Source organism: Aethina tumida, chromosome 1 (assembly GCF_024364675.1).
Source record: "Aethina tumida isolate Nest 87 chromosome 1, icAetTumi1.1, whole genome shotgun sequence".
NCBI lineage: Eukaryota > Metazoa > Arthropoda > Insecta > Coleoptera > Nitidulidae > Aethina > Aethina tumida.
This window is the reverse complement of record NC_065435.1, coordinates 4,840,831-4,856,595: the sequence shown is the minus strand read 5'-3', so window position 1 is coordinate 4,856,595 and position 15,765 is coordinate 4,840,831. Positions and strand designations below refer to the sequence as shown.

At 26.5% G+C, this 15,765-nt stretch overlaps 2 protein-coding genes across 3 annotated transcripts; both read left to right on the top strand.

Moving 5' to 3' along the window:
- Nucleotides 1–1,187: 1,187 nt before the first annotated feature.
- LOC109600799 (arginine kinase) lies at nucleotides 1,188–15,137 on the top strand. Of its 2 annotated transcripts, none has more exons than XM_020016979.2 (3): nucleotides 1,188–1,336; nucleotides 13,650–13,825; nucleotides 13,905–15,137. In XM_020016979.2, exons 1-3 carry the CDS (start codon nucleotides 1,263–1,265, stop codon nucleotides 14,804–14,806), a joined length of 1,152 nt encoding a protein of 383 aa, XP_019872538.1. In that variant the 5' UTR covers nucleotides 1,188–1,262; the 3' UTR covers nucleotides 14,807–15,137. The 2 variants fall into 2 exon arrangements, with proteins under 2 accessions (XP_019872538.1, XP_019872539.1); XM_020016980.2 differs by lacking the exon at nucleotides 1,188–1,336 and adding an exon at nucleotides 7,990–8,145.
- On the top strand, nucleotides 8,467–12,367 carry LOC126266534 (uncharacterized). Its single transcript, XM_049970715.1, has 2 exons — nucleotides 8,467–9,534; nucleotides 11,933–12,367. The coding sequence occupies exons 1-2, from the start codon at nucleotides 9,499–9,501 to the stop codon at nucleotides 12,266–12,268; spliced, it is 372 nt and encodes a 123-aa protein (XP_049826672.1). The 5' UTR covers nucleotides 8,467–9,498; the 3' UTR covers nucleotides 12,269–12,367.
- Nucleotides 15,138–15,765: the final 628 nt, after the last annotated feature.

Genomic DNA, 15,765 nt, shown 5'->3' with positions numbered 1-15,765 from the left:
CTTTGTATTTATTATTTCGACTATTTATAATGTATATAAAAATATGTTTTATTATATATATATATATATATATATATATATATATATATATATATAAAATATCATAAATTAAATCCTTTTTTCCCATTACATGGACTCAAAAATTTGTTTTCTTATTACAGATATAATTTTTTTAATTAAAAAATTTCAATTACATATATTTCGTAAATTTTGTTTATCAAACTTGATAAATAAAATACAGACATTTATTTTTATTAAATCATTTATAAGATAAAAAGTAATATTATGCATCTGTATATTTTAATTTAATAATTAAACAGCACTTGTTTTCAATGATTTATAAGGGATATTTTGTAAATTATATTGTTTTTTTTATATTTTGGGGAGGTTTTAATATTTTGAATTATTATAAAAAATTATTTAATTAACTTTAATAAGTAAATCTATTTATCAATTATACAAAATTTTATAAATAATGTGAAGCTACAAGTTTGTTTTAAGACAAAACGTAATTTTCAATTTAATAAGTAAATAATCCTTGCCTTTGTTTTTAATGATCTGCCAACAGAAGATATTTTTGTAAATTATAATTTTTTTTTATATTTTTAAAGATGTGTTAATATTTTAAGATATTTTTAAATTTTATTAATAATTCTTAATTATATTCTTTCAACAATATTAAAATTTGGTAAATATATTTGTTAATCACTATTATATAAAATTTTATAAATAAGACAATATAATATTATTTGAACGGTTTCTTAATGATTATAGACAAATACAAAGTGAAATGTTAAGATTATCTATATTAAAAGGAACTTCCTTTTATTCATTAATTTAACAGCAGTCGCCTTAAGTATAAAATTGTGGTTTGTATATACCATAACATGTGATTACGACGAAACATTCAATAAACAATTCGCTTGCATAAACAATTTAAATATCGCATGAATCAAATATCATTCTAAGAACACACGATGTGCTTGAATATATTTTTTTAAAACTGTTTCGTGATTAATTCAATTTTTGGTTTCAGAAAAAGCATCTCATTAGTTACCTCTTGTTACCGTTACTTCCGGTACGTACCCAAATTGTTAAAACCACCTGTATACACGTGACCGCTTAACATTCTGTGCGCACGGTATTCGTTGTTTTTTTTGTTTGTTCCTCGGACTTTTTTCCAAAAATTGCCGTACCGAAAAAGATCTGATAGTTGTCTAGTTGTGATCGTCCCGTGTTAGCCTGAATCAGTGTGTCCGAAAATGGTTTACTCAGAAATCGAAAAAATGGTCGACTACTTTTTCTCCCTCTGGAAGAAGCCGGAGGGAGAAGACGGGTAAGCCTAATAACTCAAACAAAAAAAATTCAGTGTTCAGTTGTCGATTTTCCCCACAAGAAAAAAATTATTGTACACGTTTAATATTCCACGCTTGTTGTTGTAGTAACAATGTGTATTTTTAAATGTATTGAGACATTGCCAATTTTTTCGCGAAATTACATAAAAAAATATGTTTTCGAGGCACCTGTTTCTCGGCGATTTTCTAAATTTGCCACGCGAAAATAACAATCGGCAAGAATCTTTGAACCTTATGCTCCAACTGCCAATATCTACGATGAATGTACTACGTTAATGAAATGGGTTTGAATGGGCCGAGGCAAGATAAATAAACTGTATGGGATTTGGTAATTTTCATAAGAAAAACAAATTAATAGTTGTTTAAAAAACGGTTTGGCAACACGACGTTAATCTATAAATAATGGATGGAATTTTTAATTGGTCTCGTAATATTTAAGAGCTTTGGATGGTGTTTCTTGCCAGAAATTAGCAAGCTTTGTTGGACAATAATTATTAGTAATATATCTTCTTGACACTTGTTTTTATGTTATTCACAAATGTTTTTCTATACAGGCAGTTTTCCTCCCAAATTCTAAAATTAACAATTCTTACGTTTTCACATGCTTTTTGAGCTTGAAATATGAGTTTAATAGAATATTAAGTCAATAAAACTATAAATTATTTATAGGTACAGTTTATTTGAGAACTTCAGATGGTGCTTCTCGCCAGAAAATACCAAACTTTACTGGACAGTAATCAATAATAATATATATTCTAGACAGTTGTTTTTATGATAATAATGAATATTTTATATACAGTCAGTTTTCTATCAAAATCACTAATTTTTACACCCTTTAAATATTTTTCTGTCGATAATGTCGAGTTACTAGGCCTTGAAATACAATTTAAAATGAAAGTGAAGTTAATAAATCTATAAATTATTTATAGGTGCGGTTTATTTGAGAACTTCTGATGGTACTTCTTGCCAGAAAATATAAAATTCTATTGGACGGTAGTCATTAATAACATATCTTCTAGACACTTTTTATCATAATCAAAATATTTTATATACAGCCAGTCTTCTATCGAAAATTTAAAATTACTCATTTTCACATGCTTCAAGTTATTAAGACTTGAAATACAAGTTAAATTGAAAATGAAGTTAATCAAACTATAAAATATTTATGGGTGCGGTTTATTTGGGAATTTTGAAGGGTACTTCTTATTATAAAATATCAAATTTTGTTGCACAGTAGTCATTAATAATATTAATATTTTTTATAGCTTTAAATTTTCAAAATAATCAATTATTTGCAGTTACTGTTGATTTAAAAGCTTCGGATGGTGTTTCTTGTCAGAAAATAAACGTTTTGTTAGACAATAATCATTAATAATATATTTTCTTGACATCTGTTTTTAGAATATTCACAATTGTTTTCTATACAAATATTTTCCTTCAAAATTCTAAAATTACTAATTTTTACACCCTTTTACATGTTTTTTCATCCATAGTTTCGAGTTATTGGGTAAAAGTTAAATTGAAAATGAACTTAGTAAAGCTATAAACTATTTATATATGCGGTTTATTTGAGAACTTTGAAGGGTATTTGTTGTCAGAAAATATCAAACTTTGTTGCACAGTAGTCATTAATAATATATCTTCTAGACACTTATTTTGATGATAATCAAAAATATTTTATATACACATTTTTCTATCGAAATTCTAAGATACTTTTTTGTCCATAGTTTAAAATTTTTGTACTTGAAATACAGGTTAAAATGAAAATTAAATCAGCAAAACAATTATTTGCAATTACTGTTTATTTAAGAGCTTCGAATGGTGTTTCTTGCCAGAAAATACCAAGTTTTATTAGACCATAACCATTAATACTATATTTTCTTGACATCTGCTTTTATTTTATTCACAATTATTTTCTATACAAGTAATTTTCCTTCAAAATTCTAAAATTACTAATTTTTATACCCTTTCACATGTTTTTTCTTCCATACTTTAGAGTTATTGGGACTTGAAATACAAGTTAAATTGAAAATGAAGTTAGTAAAGCTATAAATTATTTATAGGTGCAGTTTATTTAAGAGTTTTGGATGGTATTTCTTGCCAGAAAATATAAAACTTTGTTGAATTAATATATATCTTCTAGACACTCGTTTTTATGATAATCGTAAATATTTTATGTACTCTCAGTTTTCTATCGAATTTCTAAGATTTTCTCAAAGTTTTTTATATATATAGTTTCAAATTTTTGGATTTGAAATACAGGTTAAAACGAAATTCAAGTTAGCAAAACAATAAATTATTAGCAGTTACGGTTTATTTAAGAGCTTCTGATATTATTTCTTCTACCAAGTTTTATTAGACAATAACCATTAATAATATATCTCCTTGACACCCGTTTATGTATTATTCACAATTGTTTTCTATACAAGTAGTTTCCTTTGAAGTTCTAAAATTACTCATTTTTACATCCCACCTTCTCACATGATTTTTCATTCATAGTTTAAAATTATTTGGACTTGAAATACAAGTTAAATTTAAAACTAACTCGATATAACAGTAAATAATTTACAGTTACGGTTTATTGAAAGAGATTCTAATGGTGTCTCTCACCAGAGAACGTCAGCCTTTCTTATGTTAGATAATAACCATTAATAATATCTCTTCTTGACACTTGTTTTGAAGCCATTCGAAAACGTTTTCTATGCAGGTAGTTTTCCTTAGAAATTCTAAAATCATTTTTATATTGCACCTTTTCAACACATCAGTTTTTGGACTCGAAATACAAGTTGAATTGTAATGAATTTAATACAAAACAACACATTATTTACAGTTACGGTTAAAAACCCAAATACGAGGTGAACTGTAATAAAAATAATTGTGTTAGAATTAGTCATCAACTCACTGACCCAGTCGTAAAAGTTTAGAATGACTAGGAGCAATTTAATGAATTTTTTTGGACATCTAATTCAATTCGAGTGGTTCCCTAATCGTAATCGATGTACCACATTCAAGTGGTTGATAATTAGTCACTTCCCCCAGGCCCGCTACAAAGCAAAGATGCGTGACGTCCGTCACATAACACATTAAATTTTCTATACAAGAAAATACATATTAGAGTCAATTAAAAATGACCTTGCCCTTGCATGAAGCATCGGTTTAAATATAAACATGGAAATTAAGCACTAATTGTATCGGTTAGACGCTTTGGGCCCATTTTATACACAAAAATCTCACAAAGCGTCGATGCTGAGGTCCGTACGACCTGTGGTGCTATTCTTGGTAAAATCACCAGGAACATTTCGAAATAACTTGTGTATATTAAGACTTTATTTATAGTTGAATAGTTCATGCACCTTTCTGTGTAAATTAAAATTATTCGCTGTTTTGGCTGTGGAAATTAACCGGCGTTTAAAAGTTTGATTTGATATCAGATAACAGATGTTATCTATTTATTATTGATTGAGCTAAATGCAGCTGACAAATCAATAAGTTTAGATAAATATATATCTGTAAGTCTGTACCATGTAGAATTTTGCAAACAAATAATTTTATTATAAATTTGTTGCTTTTTTGCCATTATACCATTAAAAAATAGATATAAATATATTTTGTTACATTAGTATATACTTTCACTTAATTATTTTTGGGACTGTGTTACAGTTATTTTACTAGCCATTCTTAAAAATGTTCCGTTAGTTACACTTCATATAATTTAACCAATCTTTATTCATAATTTTCAACTTTAGTTTCTATTTTTAATAGATACTAAATTGTTAAATAAAATTTTATCAAAACTAATTTAATATTTTGATTTAAATATTTAAACTTAATTATTTTGATATACTTGTATATGTAGATCACAATGTGTTTTTTATTTATTTTACCAATAATTCTAGAATTCATTCGTAATTTTATAAAGTTGTTTGATTATTTGTCTAATTTTTTATATTTTTTCTAATTTAAAGAGTACAAAAATTATTGAAATACATATATTTCTCTTAAATATTCTTAAATAAAAATTTGATCAATATTTTAAAACACTTTCAATTTTATTTAATTATTATTCTGTATATGTAGTTTTAAAAAAAATATTTTTTATAATCTTGTCTGTTTTTTATAATTTTGCTATTTAAATTAATAAAAAAATATTACATGCATTAATAAATAGTAACAAATAATAAATTGAATTAATATCTTAAAACTGTTTTAATTTTATTTAATTTATTATGACATTTTTATATTTAAATTGGTAAAAAATAATAAATTGATTGGATATGTTTACATCATTTATAACTTTTTTGTTATTTTACATAATTGCATTCTTCATTTTATCAATAATTCTAAATTTTCTTCTTAATCTTGACTAAATTTTTTAATAAATATAAAAAAAAAATAATAAATTGAATTAATATCTTAAAACACTTATTTAATTTATTGTCATTTTTTTGTTTTATTTTTAATTGTTACTTTGTATATGTAGTTAACACAAACATTTATTTTGTGTAATCTCGTCTTACTTTTATTTCTTAACCATTCTAGATTTATTTTTTATTTTAAGCTTTCAATTGATTTTTTAACTAATTTTCTATAATTAGTTAATCAATTAAGTAAAAAATTATTTCATAAATGTCTTTAAAATATTCTTAAATAAAAACCAAATAATAAATTGAGTTAATATGTTAAAACATTTATAATTTGTATTTAATTTAACATTTTTAAAATATGTTTTATAATTTTTATATTTTACATAATTATTACATTTTGTAGATTTGACACTCTATATTTTATATAATTTATCATTTGGTTTTTTTTTCTTATCTAATTTTATATAATTTTGCTATTTAAATTAGTAAAATATTACTACATAAATTATTTTAAATATACTTAAATAAAAATCAAATAATAAATTGAATTAATATCTTAAAAGACTTTTAATTTTTGTTTAATTTATTGTGTCATTTTTATATTTTATTTAATTATTATTCTGTGTATGTAGTTTATAAAAAATATATTTTTTATAATCTTGTCTTATTTTCTTTCTTAATCATTCTTGAATTAATTATTAATTTAAGCTCTCATTTGATTTTTCAATTAATTTTCTATAATTTTAATCAATTAAATTAGTAAAAAATTGTTTCATAAATTTCATTAAAATATTCATTAATGAATATGCAGATTACATTTATTAAAAATTCTATTATTTATTTTACCAATAAATTGATAAATTGATTTGTTCTCTAATTTTTTATGATTTCAAATAATTTCTAATTAAATTAGAAAAAAATATAAGAACATTTTTAAATGTGATTTTTTTATGTTATAATTTATAAGTATAACTTTAGAAAATGGAAATGATACACAAAAATATATTTTATCTTTTTTTACTGTTGCATTAAGCAGTTATTTTTAGACAATATATTTAAAACTAACATGATGATTATTTATGTGTGCACCGAAGTCAACTTAAATTTAAACGACAAAAAATAGAAATAATATTTTTAAACTTAGAACAATAAGCATCAAAATTAATTAAAATAAATACTCGTTTATAAGCATTATTAATTTAAATTTTATAATTTTTATGATTCTCATAAAAAAATTCAAATTTATTTATTGCATGCCATAAAATTTTATATATGAACGTTTAAAAACATGTTAGAAGATATTTTAAAAACTACATCTTATCTATTTAAAACAGAAGTAATTATTAAGATTATTATTATTATTATTAAGAGATTAGTAAGATACAGGAATTACTTTTTAATTATAAAATTCTCTTTATATAGAAATTTAAATATATTTTTTAATGTCATTTAATTTTTTTATGAATGTTAATATATTATTCTACTATATATTTAATAATATACTTGTTTGTCAAACATTTAATATTAAAATTACACAACGTTTCTATAATCTTTAAATAATTAAATACCACAATTTAAAATACTTTATAAAAGCATATAATTTACTATTTAATTGTAGGTAATATTTTTTTATTAGATTGATTTTTAAAACACCTATTTTTAGTTCAAAAATATTTTTAATATGAATTTAAAATTTTTTCTAATTATAATTAATTAATAATATACTGTATTTAATAGTAAGTTCATTTTTCAAATATTTAATATTAAAAAAATAATTACAGTAGTTTTCTATAGAATATCCCAATGTCAATCCAATTTAATTTGTAAGTTTAACTGTTCATTTAAAATTCTTTATAAAATTACACATAATGGTAGATAATAGTACACTGGAAGGAACATACAAACAGCCCTTCGACCATCATCAATTATGCCGCAGAACCAAATCCTTGAACTCACGAAAAAAATCCATAAAAACAAAACCACTAGCACTGCTCAACAACAGTTTAGCATCTAATCGAAATAATAAATAAAAACCACATTAATAATCACCGCCACAATTTAAATAAAACCACCAAATCGCCCAATAAAAATTTTATTAAAACACACTTCCTCGCCTTCGTCCCATATTCCGATGCGTCGAGTCGATTTTTGCGAATTTTAGCGGGGCGTTGATTTTTCGTCGTCGGGGGGGACTCAATCCCCGACGAAATTTACCTGTAATAGAGCAAAAAGGACCCCGTCAAATTTACAGAGGTAGGTCTTGGAAGAATACGTAGGCGATCGCGATTGGTCAGGGCGTCAGTCCGTGTGGCCCGTGACGTTGCGAGAGTGGGGCAGAATCGGAGCTTCATTTACTTGAGCGTCCCAACATAAAGCCACCAGTCGAGCTTGCTTCGTTCAGTGTGTTCTAATCGAGAATATCTAAGGTAGATTTCATTTATTTATTCAATTATTTTTTAATATAATATAAGTTATCTGTTCAGTCGAGGCTTTGCTTTAACGCTTTCACATTAGTTACCCTATACAGTTAGTTGTTGGTTGTTGTTGCCATTCAGTTCAGTTGTGGGTTTTATTTGAGTGATTTGATTTATTTCGGGTTCCCAGGCGAGTTGGTTTAATTTTCCGTTGTGCAGGTATTTTTTTAATTTTGCTATTACGCAATTACGTTGTGTTCAGTTCAGTTTTGATTACAGTATTTGTTTCCTTGGCCGTGAATACGTGCAGTTTAAAATCGAAGCGGAGTTACGTAATGTTTTGGGTGGTGAAAACTGCGCTTTTAGTACGGACATCGTCTGCATAACGGACGACGACAATAATTTCCTGCAATCATTTAATAACTTCAATTTAAACTCATCTGCTTGACTGATTCGGTGTGTTCGTTTCGTAATTTTTCTGAAATCAATTGAAACGTCGCATCGACCTTTGTATTAAAACTAAACAATAAAAAAATTAATGTGCAATTTTCTCTCACAAACCGTCATTATTTTGTCGTTAAGGTTTTTAACGTTATTCAATTCGGTCGGCCTCCAAACCGTCCGGATTTGTGTGCGGCCTCACCTCGCCTCAGTTATTGTGGTGTCTCAGGATGTACTGTTGGGCCCTAGGCACAGATCCCCCCTAAAACAAAACCACCCAGTTTGGTGCCCACTTTAACAACAATTTTTATCAAAACACCTCAGATAAGAGAACGTAATCCACGATAAATAAGCCGGGCCTCATAATTGCAGGTATCAGTTCAAGTGCAGTCGGTTTTAAAATAGACCCGGTTAATGGGTATTATTAGAACTTGGAAGACTTCCACGTGAACATAAAAAATCATTATTTTCCATTGGATTTGGAGGATTCCGGGCTGGGCGTGTTGGTTGCCCGGCGCATCCGCCACAATTTGCACGTGCCTCCTTCATTGGAACGGTCACGAACTGTTACCGCACATGATTATGATTACAATAATCATCGGTTTTTTAATTGGTCCCATTTTTTATGTATCGGTTTTGCTTTTTCGGGCGGTTTAATTTCTGTTCTCCTCGTTTTTTCTATCATTTATTTATTTTGAATTATTTTGGTTTTGGATGTTCAGTGTGACGTTTTGTTCCCTTTGATGTACGTGGTCTAACTTTTTTTGGCACCATTTTTCTCCGTGATATTTCGCTGCCCTTAAGCGACTTTTTTCTTGCCCATAAAACCTGACTTTTTCACATGAGTTTATAATTAGAATGGTTTATTTTATTTTGAATGTCAAGTCCGTATGGTAGTCGAGTCGATTTAATTTTAGACCTCGTATGTCGGGCAAATTCAAATTGGTCATTATTTTATGGGTAATTTTCTGTGCCTATTATTTTTATTCTTTCGGTGCGTTCGATACTTTACTACAGTTTTAATTGTTCGCCGTCTCTCATTTGTGATCATTAAAATTTGCGTTTTTTGTTGCTTTTGTTGACAAATAAATTAAGCTTGTAACAAACTAATATAAATTTATAAACACTATAAATGGTATAAATTACTTAAAAAATATTTAATTTTCAAAATTCACAATTTTTTAAATTTAATATTTACATAATTTTTAATTTTATTTTGTAATGAAATTACTCAGTTTTATTGAAACTGGGTTTATACATATTTTTAAACGATTAATTTAAAAAATATATAATTAAAAACATTATTAAATATTCAATATTTTAATATTATTAAATGTTAACAAAAAAAAAATAAATTTGATAATCTATTTATCAATTAAAAACCTCCAATTATATTAAAAATATTGAAATATTGAATATTTTAAAGTTAACAAATACAGTAAAAAATTAAAATTTTACAAATTAAAATATATTTTAATATTTTGACTTAACAAATAAATAAATTTTAAATTAAAAAAATGATAATCTATTATTTTGAAAATTATGAAAAAAATAATTTGACTTTTTATATATTTATTCAAAAATTATTTTTATATAATTTTCAATATAAATGATTTTATACAAAAAAATACTAACTACTAACTTTACTAATGCCAAAAAGTATTATTAGGATTAAATAATTAAAATACTGTAAATACTTTTGGAAATTTAATGTTCAAGTTTTAAAAATATATCTAATGTTAAATAAAATTTAAATAAATTAAAAGTTTAGTCTTAAATATTTGTGTAAATTTACATTTTACTTTAAATTTTTCAGTAAACAAATAAAAAATTTAAATTTAAGTAAGTATAATTTCCAACATTGAAAATTATAAAAAAAATACTTTGACATTTTATTATTTTAAAAAAAATTTCCAGTTGTATAAAACAATTTTTAAAAATTAAAAACAATAAGTTGTCACAAATATTAAAAATCATAAAAGTTAAATAATTTATAAGACATTATTTTTTTATTTAAATATTTGAATTTAAGAAATTTTAATTTATTTAAAATATTAAAAGTTCACATTTTATTGTATTATAAATTTTACTATAAACAAATAAAAAATTTGAATTTAAATAAATATATTCTATTTTGAAAAAAAAACCTTTTATTTTAAATAAAATTTCCTGTTATATAAATTTTTGAAAAGTAAAACAATAAATTATCATAAATAAAAAAAAAAAATAAAAAGATATTAATTTGTTCATTCAAATATTTTGTTTCAAGAAATTCAAAATTTTAACAAATTTTGGTTAAAAATATTCAAAATTCACATTTTATTTTAATTTTTTATAAACAAATAAAAAAATTGAATTTAAATAAATATAATTTCCTATTTTGAGAATTATACAAAAAATACTTAAATATTTTATTATTTATTCAAAAATTTATTATAAATAAAAATCCTCATTATATAAAAATAGTTTTTTAAAAATTAAGTACAATAATTTATCATAAATTCTGAAAACAATGTGAATTATTAAAATATCCATATCAAAAATATTCGTTTAATTTTCAAATTTCATATTTTACATTAATTTTTTTACAGATAAATAATTTAAATTTAAATAAATATAATTTCCTATTTTGAGAATTATACAAAAAATACTTTTATTTTAAATTAAATTTCTTATTATAAACAACAATTTTTGTTCATTCAAATATTATAATATAAGAAATTCAAAATTTTAAGGTATTTTATTTAATTAAAAATGAGTTTTTAATATATAAATAAATTCGAATTTTATTAATTGTTAAAAATTGTTATCTATATTAAATAATGATAAATTTTTCGAAAATTTTAAATGTTTAAATTTATATAAAAATAATACAATAATCTTTTAATACTCTTAAAATAGATTTATTCATTTAAATATAAAAAATTATTTAATTTACATTTATTTTAAATTAAAATAGTTTACACATATAAATAATTTTTTAATAAAATTTCAGACTGAATTGTTTTTATATTAAATTTTAAGTTATGGAAAAAATTAAGATAACTTTTACACAAATAAATAAACTTTTAATAAAAATTTTAATTTTGTTTTAAATTATTTTTTTTTTTTGAATTTAGTTTAAAAATAATTAAATTTATAAATCAAATATTAAAATCTTTTATGTTAAAGATGCTTAATGATATATTTTTAACAATTATTTGATGCAACATTAAATTGACAAACAAAATCCATGTGGAATTGTTAACGCCCTTCCATCATTGAGGGGCGATTATGTGCACAACTAACAAATTAAAGTAATAAAGTAACGAACGCGTCGCAAACGAATCGAGCAGTGTGTGAACGAATGTGGTTTCAGGCTAGCATCTCTTTGAGAGAGAGACAGAGAGAAAGGGTGAAAAAAACCACTTTCGACAAAATCCGAATTCGAATCGCAACCCCGTGTATCACGAGATCCGTTCGACTCGAAACTAGAGAGGGTCGGAGACGGACTGGTGTTGTGGTGGTCAAGTTGGAAACGTTTTTGGGGGACACAATCGACAGAGACACGCAATTCGATTGGACGTCGGGACGCGTGTTAAGCGAGTCTGTCTATCGATTTGGCCACGAACTGCGCCCCGTCGCACAACTTAAAACTCGCAGTTCAGTCGAATCGGGGTGCGAATACGGAGGCAGAAGGGCTGAAGACGGCTGAACCAGCGCCTTTTCACTTTTAAAGGGCGTCGTCCTACTAATGCCGATTTGTTGTTCCATCCATTTAGTTGTAGTGTCGTTTGTAAACGTGTTTTCGATTAGCTAGTCAATAACGATGGGAGGTTGTGCATCAAAAGAAAATTCTAAAAAAACTAAAGAGGATGATTCCGGGTTTGTACTATTCGTAACCTGTATCCTGTTGATGTCTCATGCATGGGTTAATAGCACTATGGGGTGCGACTGGATATCTGTGGAAGCTTTATGTCTTGTATTTACTACTGTCTCTACTTCATTAAGTACGCATTTATTATTTTTTTCTTCATTATTTCAAACTTTTTTATATTCTACTGACTGTGTATTACAATTTTTTACTATTGTATCTCGTACAAGAACCACACCTCTGTTACTACGATACTCAATACTGCTGACTCTTTCATCTCGTACAATAAATTGAATGTTATTATTGCATGATGATTATGTGGTTGGTAGATTGTCGTCAAAATTTACTATACAAAAAAATCAGTTGCTCAGCAACACTTACAAATACACCACCAACGTACATTCGTATTAAATTACGCCCCTCGTTTCTCTAACAAATTTACACTGTACTGCCAAGGGGTGGAGTTTAATAATGCTTGCGAAACTGTTTAAATGTCTCTCCATTCAATTTTATGAAATGACCAAATCCTATTTTATTATTGTTATATTACAAAAGCGACAACTACATGAATTTTTTATTTATATGTAATGAAATTTTATACATCTTATACCTTAAATATTTTTTGATTCAATATTAAATCAATACTATAAATTTTTAACTAGAATAAAACAATTTGGCTTTATTGATTTTATAATAACCATTTTTTTCCCTAAATCTATTGATTATATAATTTCACACTAATTTCTTCTAGGACTAAATTTTTTAATTAAATATTTATTTATTTATTAACGATAAAACATTAAACATTGGCTGTATATGTAGAAAAAGTACATTTTTTGTTTAATGTTCACAATATTAATAATATAAAATTTCGTTACATAAACATAAAAAAATTGACAGACTGTCAAATCAACAGAATAATAATTATCATTCCACAAAATTGAATCTACGCAGTAAATTGCTTATGTGAAATTTAGAATCTTATATAAATATATATATATATTTGTTGTTTGGTGTGCAAAATTGATGTAATACATATATATAGGTAAAAGTAATTGAATCTATAATTACTTTTGTCTATAGATTTTATGTTGTCAGAAGAATTGTCAATATCGAATGTCAGTTTTTCTTCGAAGGCTATTTTATCAGTTACGGTTAGTTTTATGTTCCATATAAATAAACAAAAAAACTGTTGCCACTAACAATTGATTGTTCATTTTAGAAACTCCAACATGGTTGACGCCGCTGTCTTGGAAAAATTGGAATCCGGCTTCAAGAAGCTCCAGGAGTCCGACTCTAAGTCCCTCTTGAAAAAATACTTGACCAAGGAAATCTTCGACAACCTAAAAACCAAGAAGACTTCCTTCGGCTCCACCCTTCTTGATGTAATCCAATCTGGTAAGCTTCGCCGACAGAATTAATTCATAATTAGTTTTTTGGAGCCGTCAACTTGACATTAACCTGACGGTTTTTATAGGATTGGAGAACCACGACTCTGGCGTCGGTATCTACGCCCCCGATGCTGAAGCTTACACCGTCTTCGCCGACTTGTTCGACCCCATCATCGAAGACTACCACGGTGGCTTCAAGAAGACTGACAAACATCCACCAAAGAACTGGGGTGATGTGAGCGTGTTCGGCAACGTCGACCCAACTGGAGAATACGTCGTCTCCACCCGTGTCCGTTGCGGCCGCTCCTTGGAGGGTTACCCATTCAACCCATGCTTGACCGAGGAACAATACAAGGAGATGGAACAGAAAGTTTCGTCCACCTTGTCCGGACTTGAGGGCGAGCTCAAGGGTACTTTCTACCCATTGACCGGCATGAGCAAGGAAGTCCAGCAGAAATTGATCGACGACCACTTCTTGTTCAAGGAGGGCGATCGTTTCTTGCAGGCCGCCAACGCTTGCCGCTTCTGGCCCACCGGACGTGGTATCTACCACAACGAGAACAAAACCTTCTTGGTCTGGTGCAACGAGGAAGATCATCTCCGCATCATCTCCATGCAAATGGGTGGCGATCTTGGCGCCGTATACCGCCGTTTGGTAACCGCCGTCAACGACATTGAAAAACGTATTCCATTCTCACACAACGACAGACTTGGTTTCTTGACCTTCTGCCCAACCAACTTGGGTACCACTGTCCGTGCTTCGGTCCACATCAAGGTGCCAAAATTGGCCGCCAACAAGGCTAAGCTCGACGAAATCGCCGCCAAATTCAACTTGCAAGTCCGTGGCACCCGCGGTGAACACACTGAAGCTGAAGGTGGCATCTACGACATTTCCAACAAGAGACGTATGGGTCTTACTGAGTTTGATGCCGTCAAGGAAATGTACGATGGCATTTCTGAGCTCATCAAAATCGAAAAAGAATTGTAAACCCCATACATTCTGATCATACGTGATTAATTATTATAAGCAATGAAATTACGTTCATTTTTTTTTCAGTAATCTTGTTTGCCAAAGTTCCAGAGTCTTGCGTAGTTAAGGCTATCTGGGCACATAAGTTAGTGTAATCAGCTTCTAGTCGACACTGTTTAAAAAACAATCATATTCTTTATAAATAATGTCAAACATTGGATTACACTATTTATTACCATTATTATAATTTTATTATTATTTATATCATAATTTTAATGTAAAAATATAAGTATTATTTAATTATACCGCAAATTTATTATTAAACATTTAATAAAAGACGTCCAATGTAGTCAAATTTTTTATTTCTCATTCCCACCTCACCTCAAATTTTTATTATATGCAGCAACATTTATAAAACTGTGATATCATATAACGGAAATTGGACACAGTTTTATTTTAATATATTGAATCATAATTCATTTGGATCTATTTTTAAACGTAGTCAATTTAAAGTTGATATTTGAATATTTTATAAGATTTATAAAGCTGTTAATGAATATTTTAGTATATTACGCCCATTTTTCAGTTATTGGAAATATTATATATTACAAGGAAATATTAAATCAATAGATTTATTTAAATGAAACATGTGTATTCATTTGTTCTCGTAAATCAGAAGTATGAATTAATACAAAGAAAATTAAAATATTTTAAAGTTAAAAGGGTGGTAAAATATTTTAACTTTAAAATAAAACTGAGAATTACTATTATATAAAAGAGAAACGTTTTTTTTTTAAAAAAATTCATGTCACCACGAGGGTTTTCGATACATTGTTTAAATTATAATTATATATTATTCATGAGATTTGCTTATATTCAAGATATGTTTCAACTTTAAAACGGTTTTGTCTTTATGAATTGCTTAATTTAAAGGTTTTTCTGAATATTCAGTAATTTCCCTCATTTAAATTATAATC

Excerpts from the sequence above, each read along its gene's own strand:
- LOC109600799 (XM_020016979.2), top strand. The coding sequence starts at position 1,263 with ATGGTTTACTCAGAAATCGAAAAAATGGTCGACTACTTTTTCTCCCTC. Across the intron at positions 1,337-13,649 it reads AAGCCGGAGGGAGAAGACGG|AAACTCCAACATGGTTGACG; the intron begins GTAAGCCTAATA and ends TGTTCATTTTAG. Across the intron at positions 13,826-13,904 it reads TCTTGATGTAATCCAATCTG|GATTGGAGAACCACGACTCT; the intron begins GTAAGCTTCGCC and ends CGGTTTTTATAG.
- LOC126266534 (XM_049970715.1), top strand. The coding sequence starts at position 9,499 with ATGTCGGGCAAATTCAAATTGGTCATTATTTTATGG. Across the intron at positions 9,535-11,932 it reads AATTGGTCATTATTTTATGG|GCTAGCATCTCTTTGAGAGA; the intron begins GTAATTTTCTGT and ends ATGTGGTTTCAG.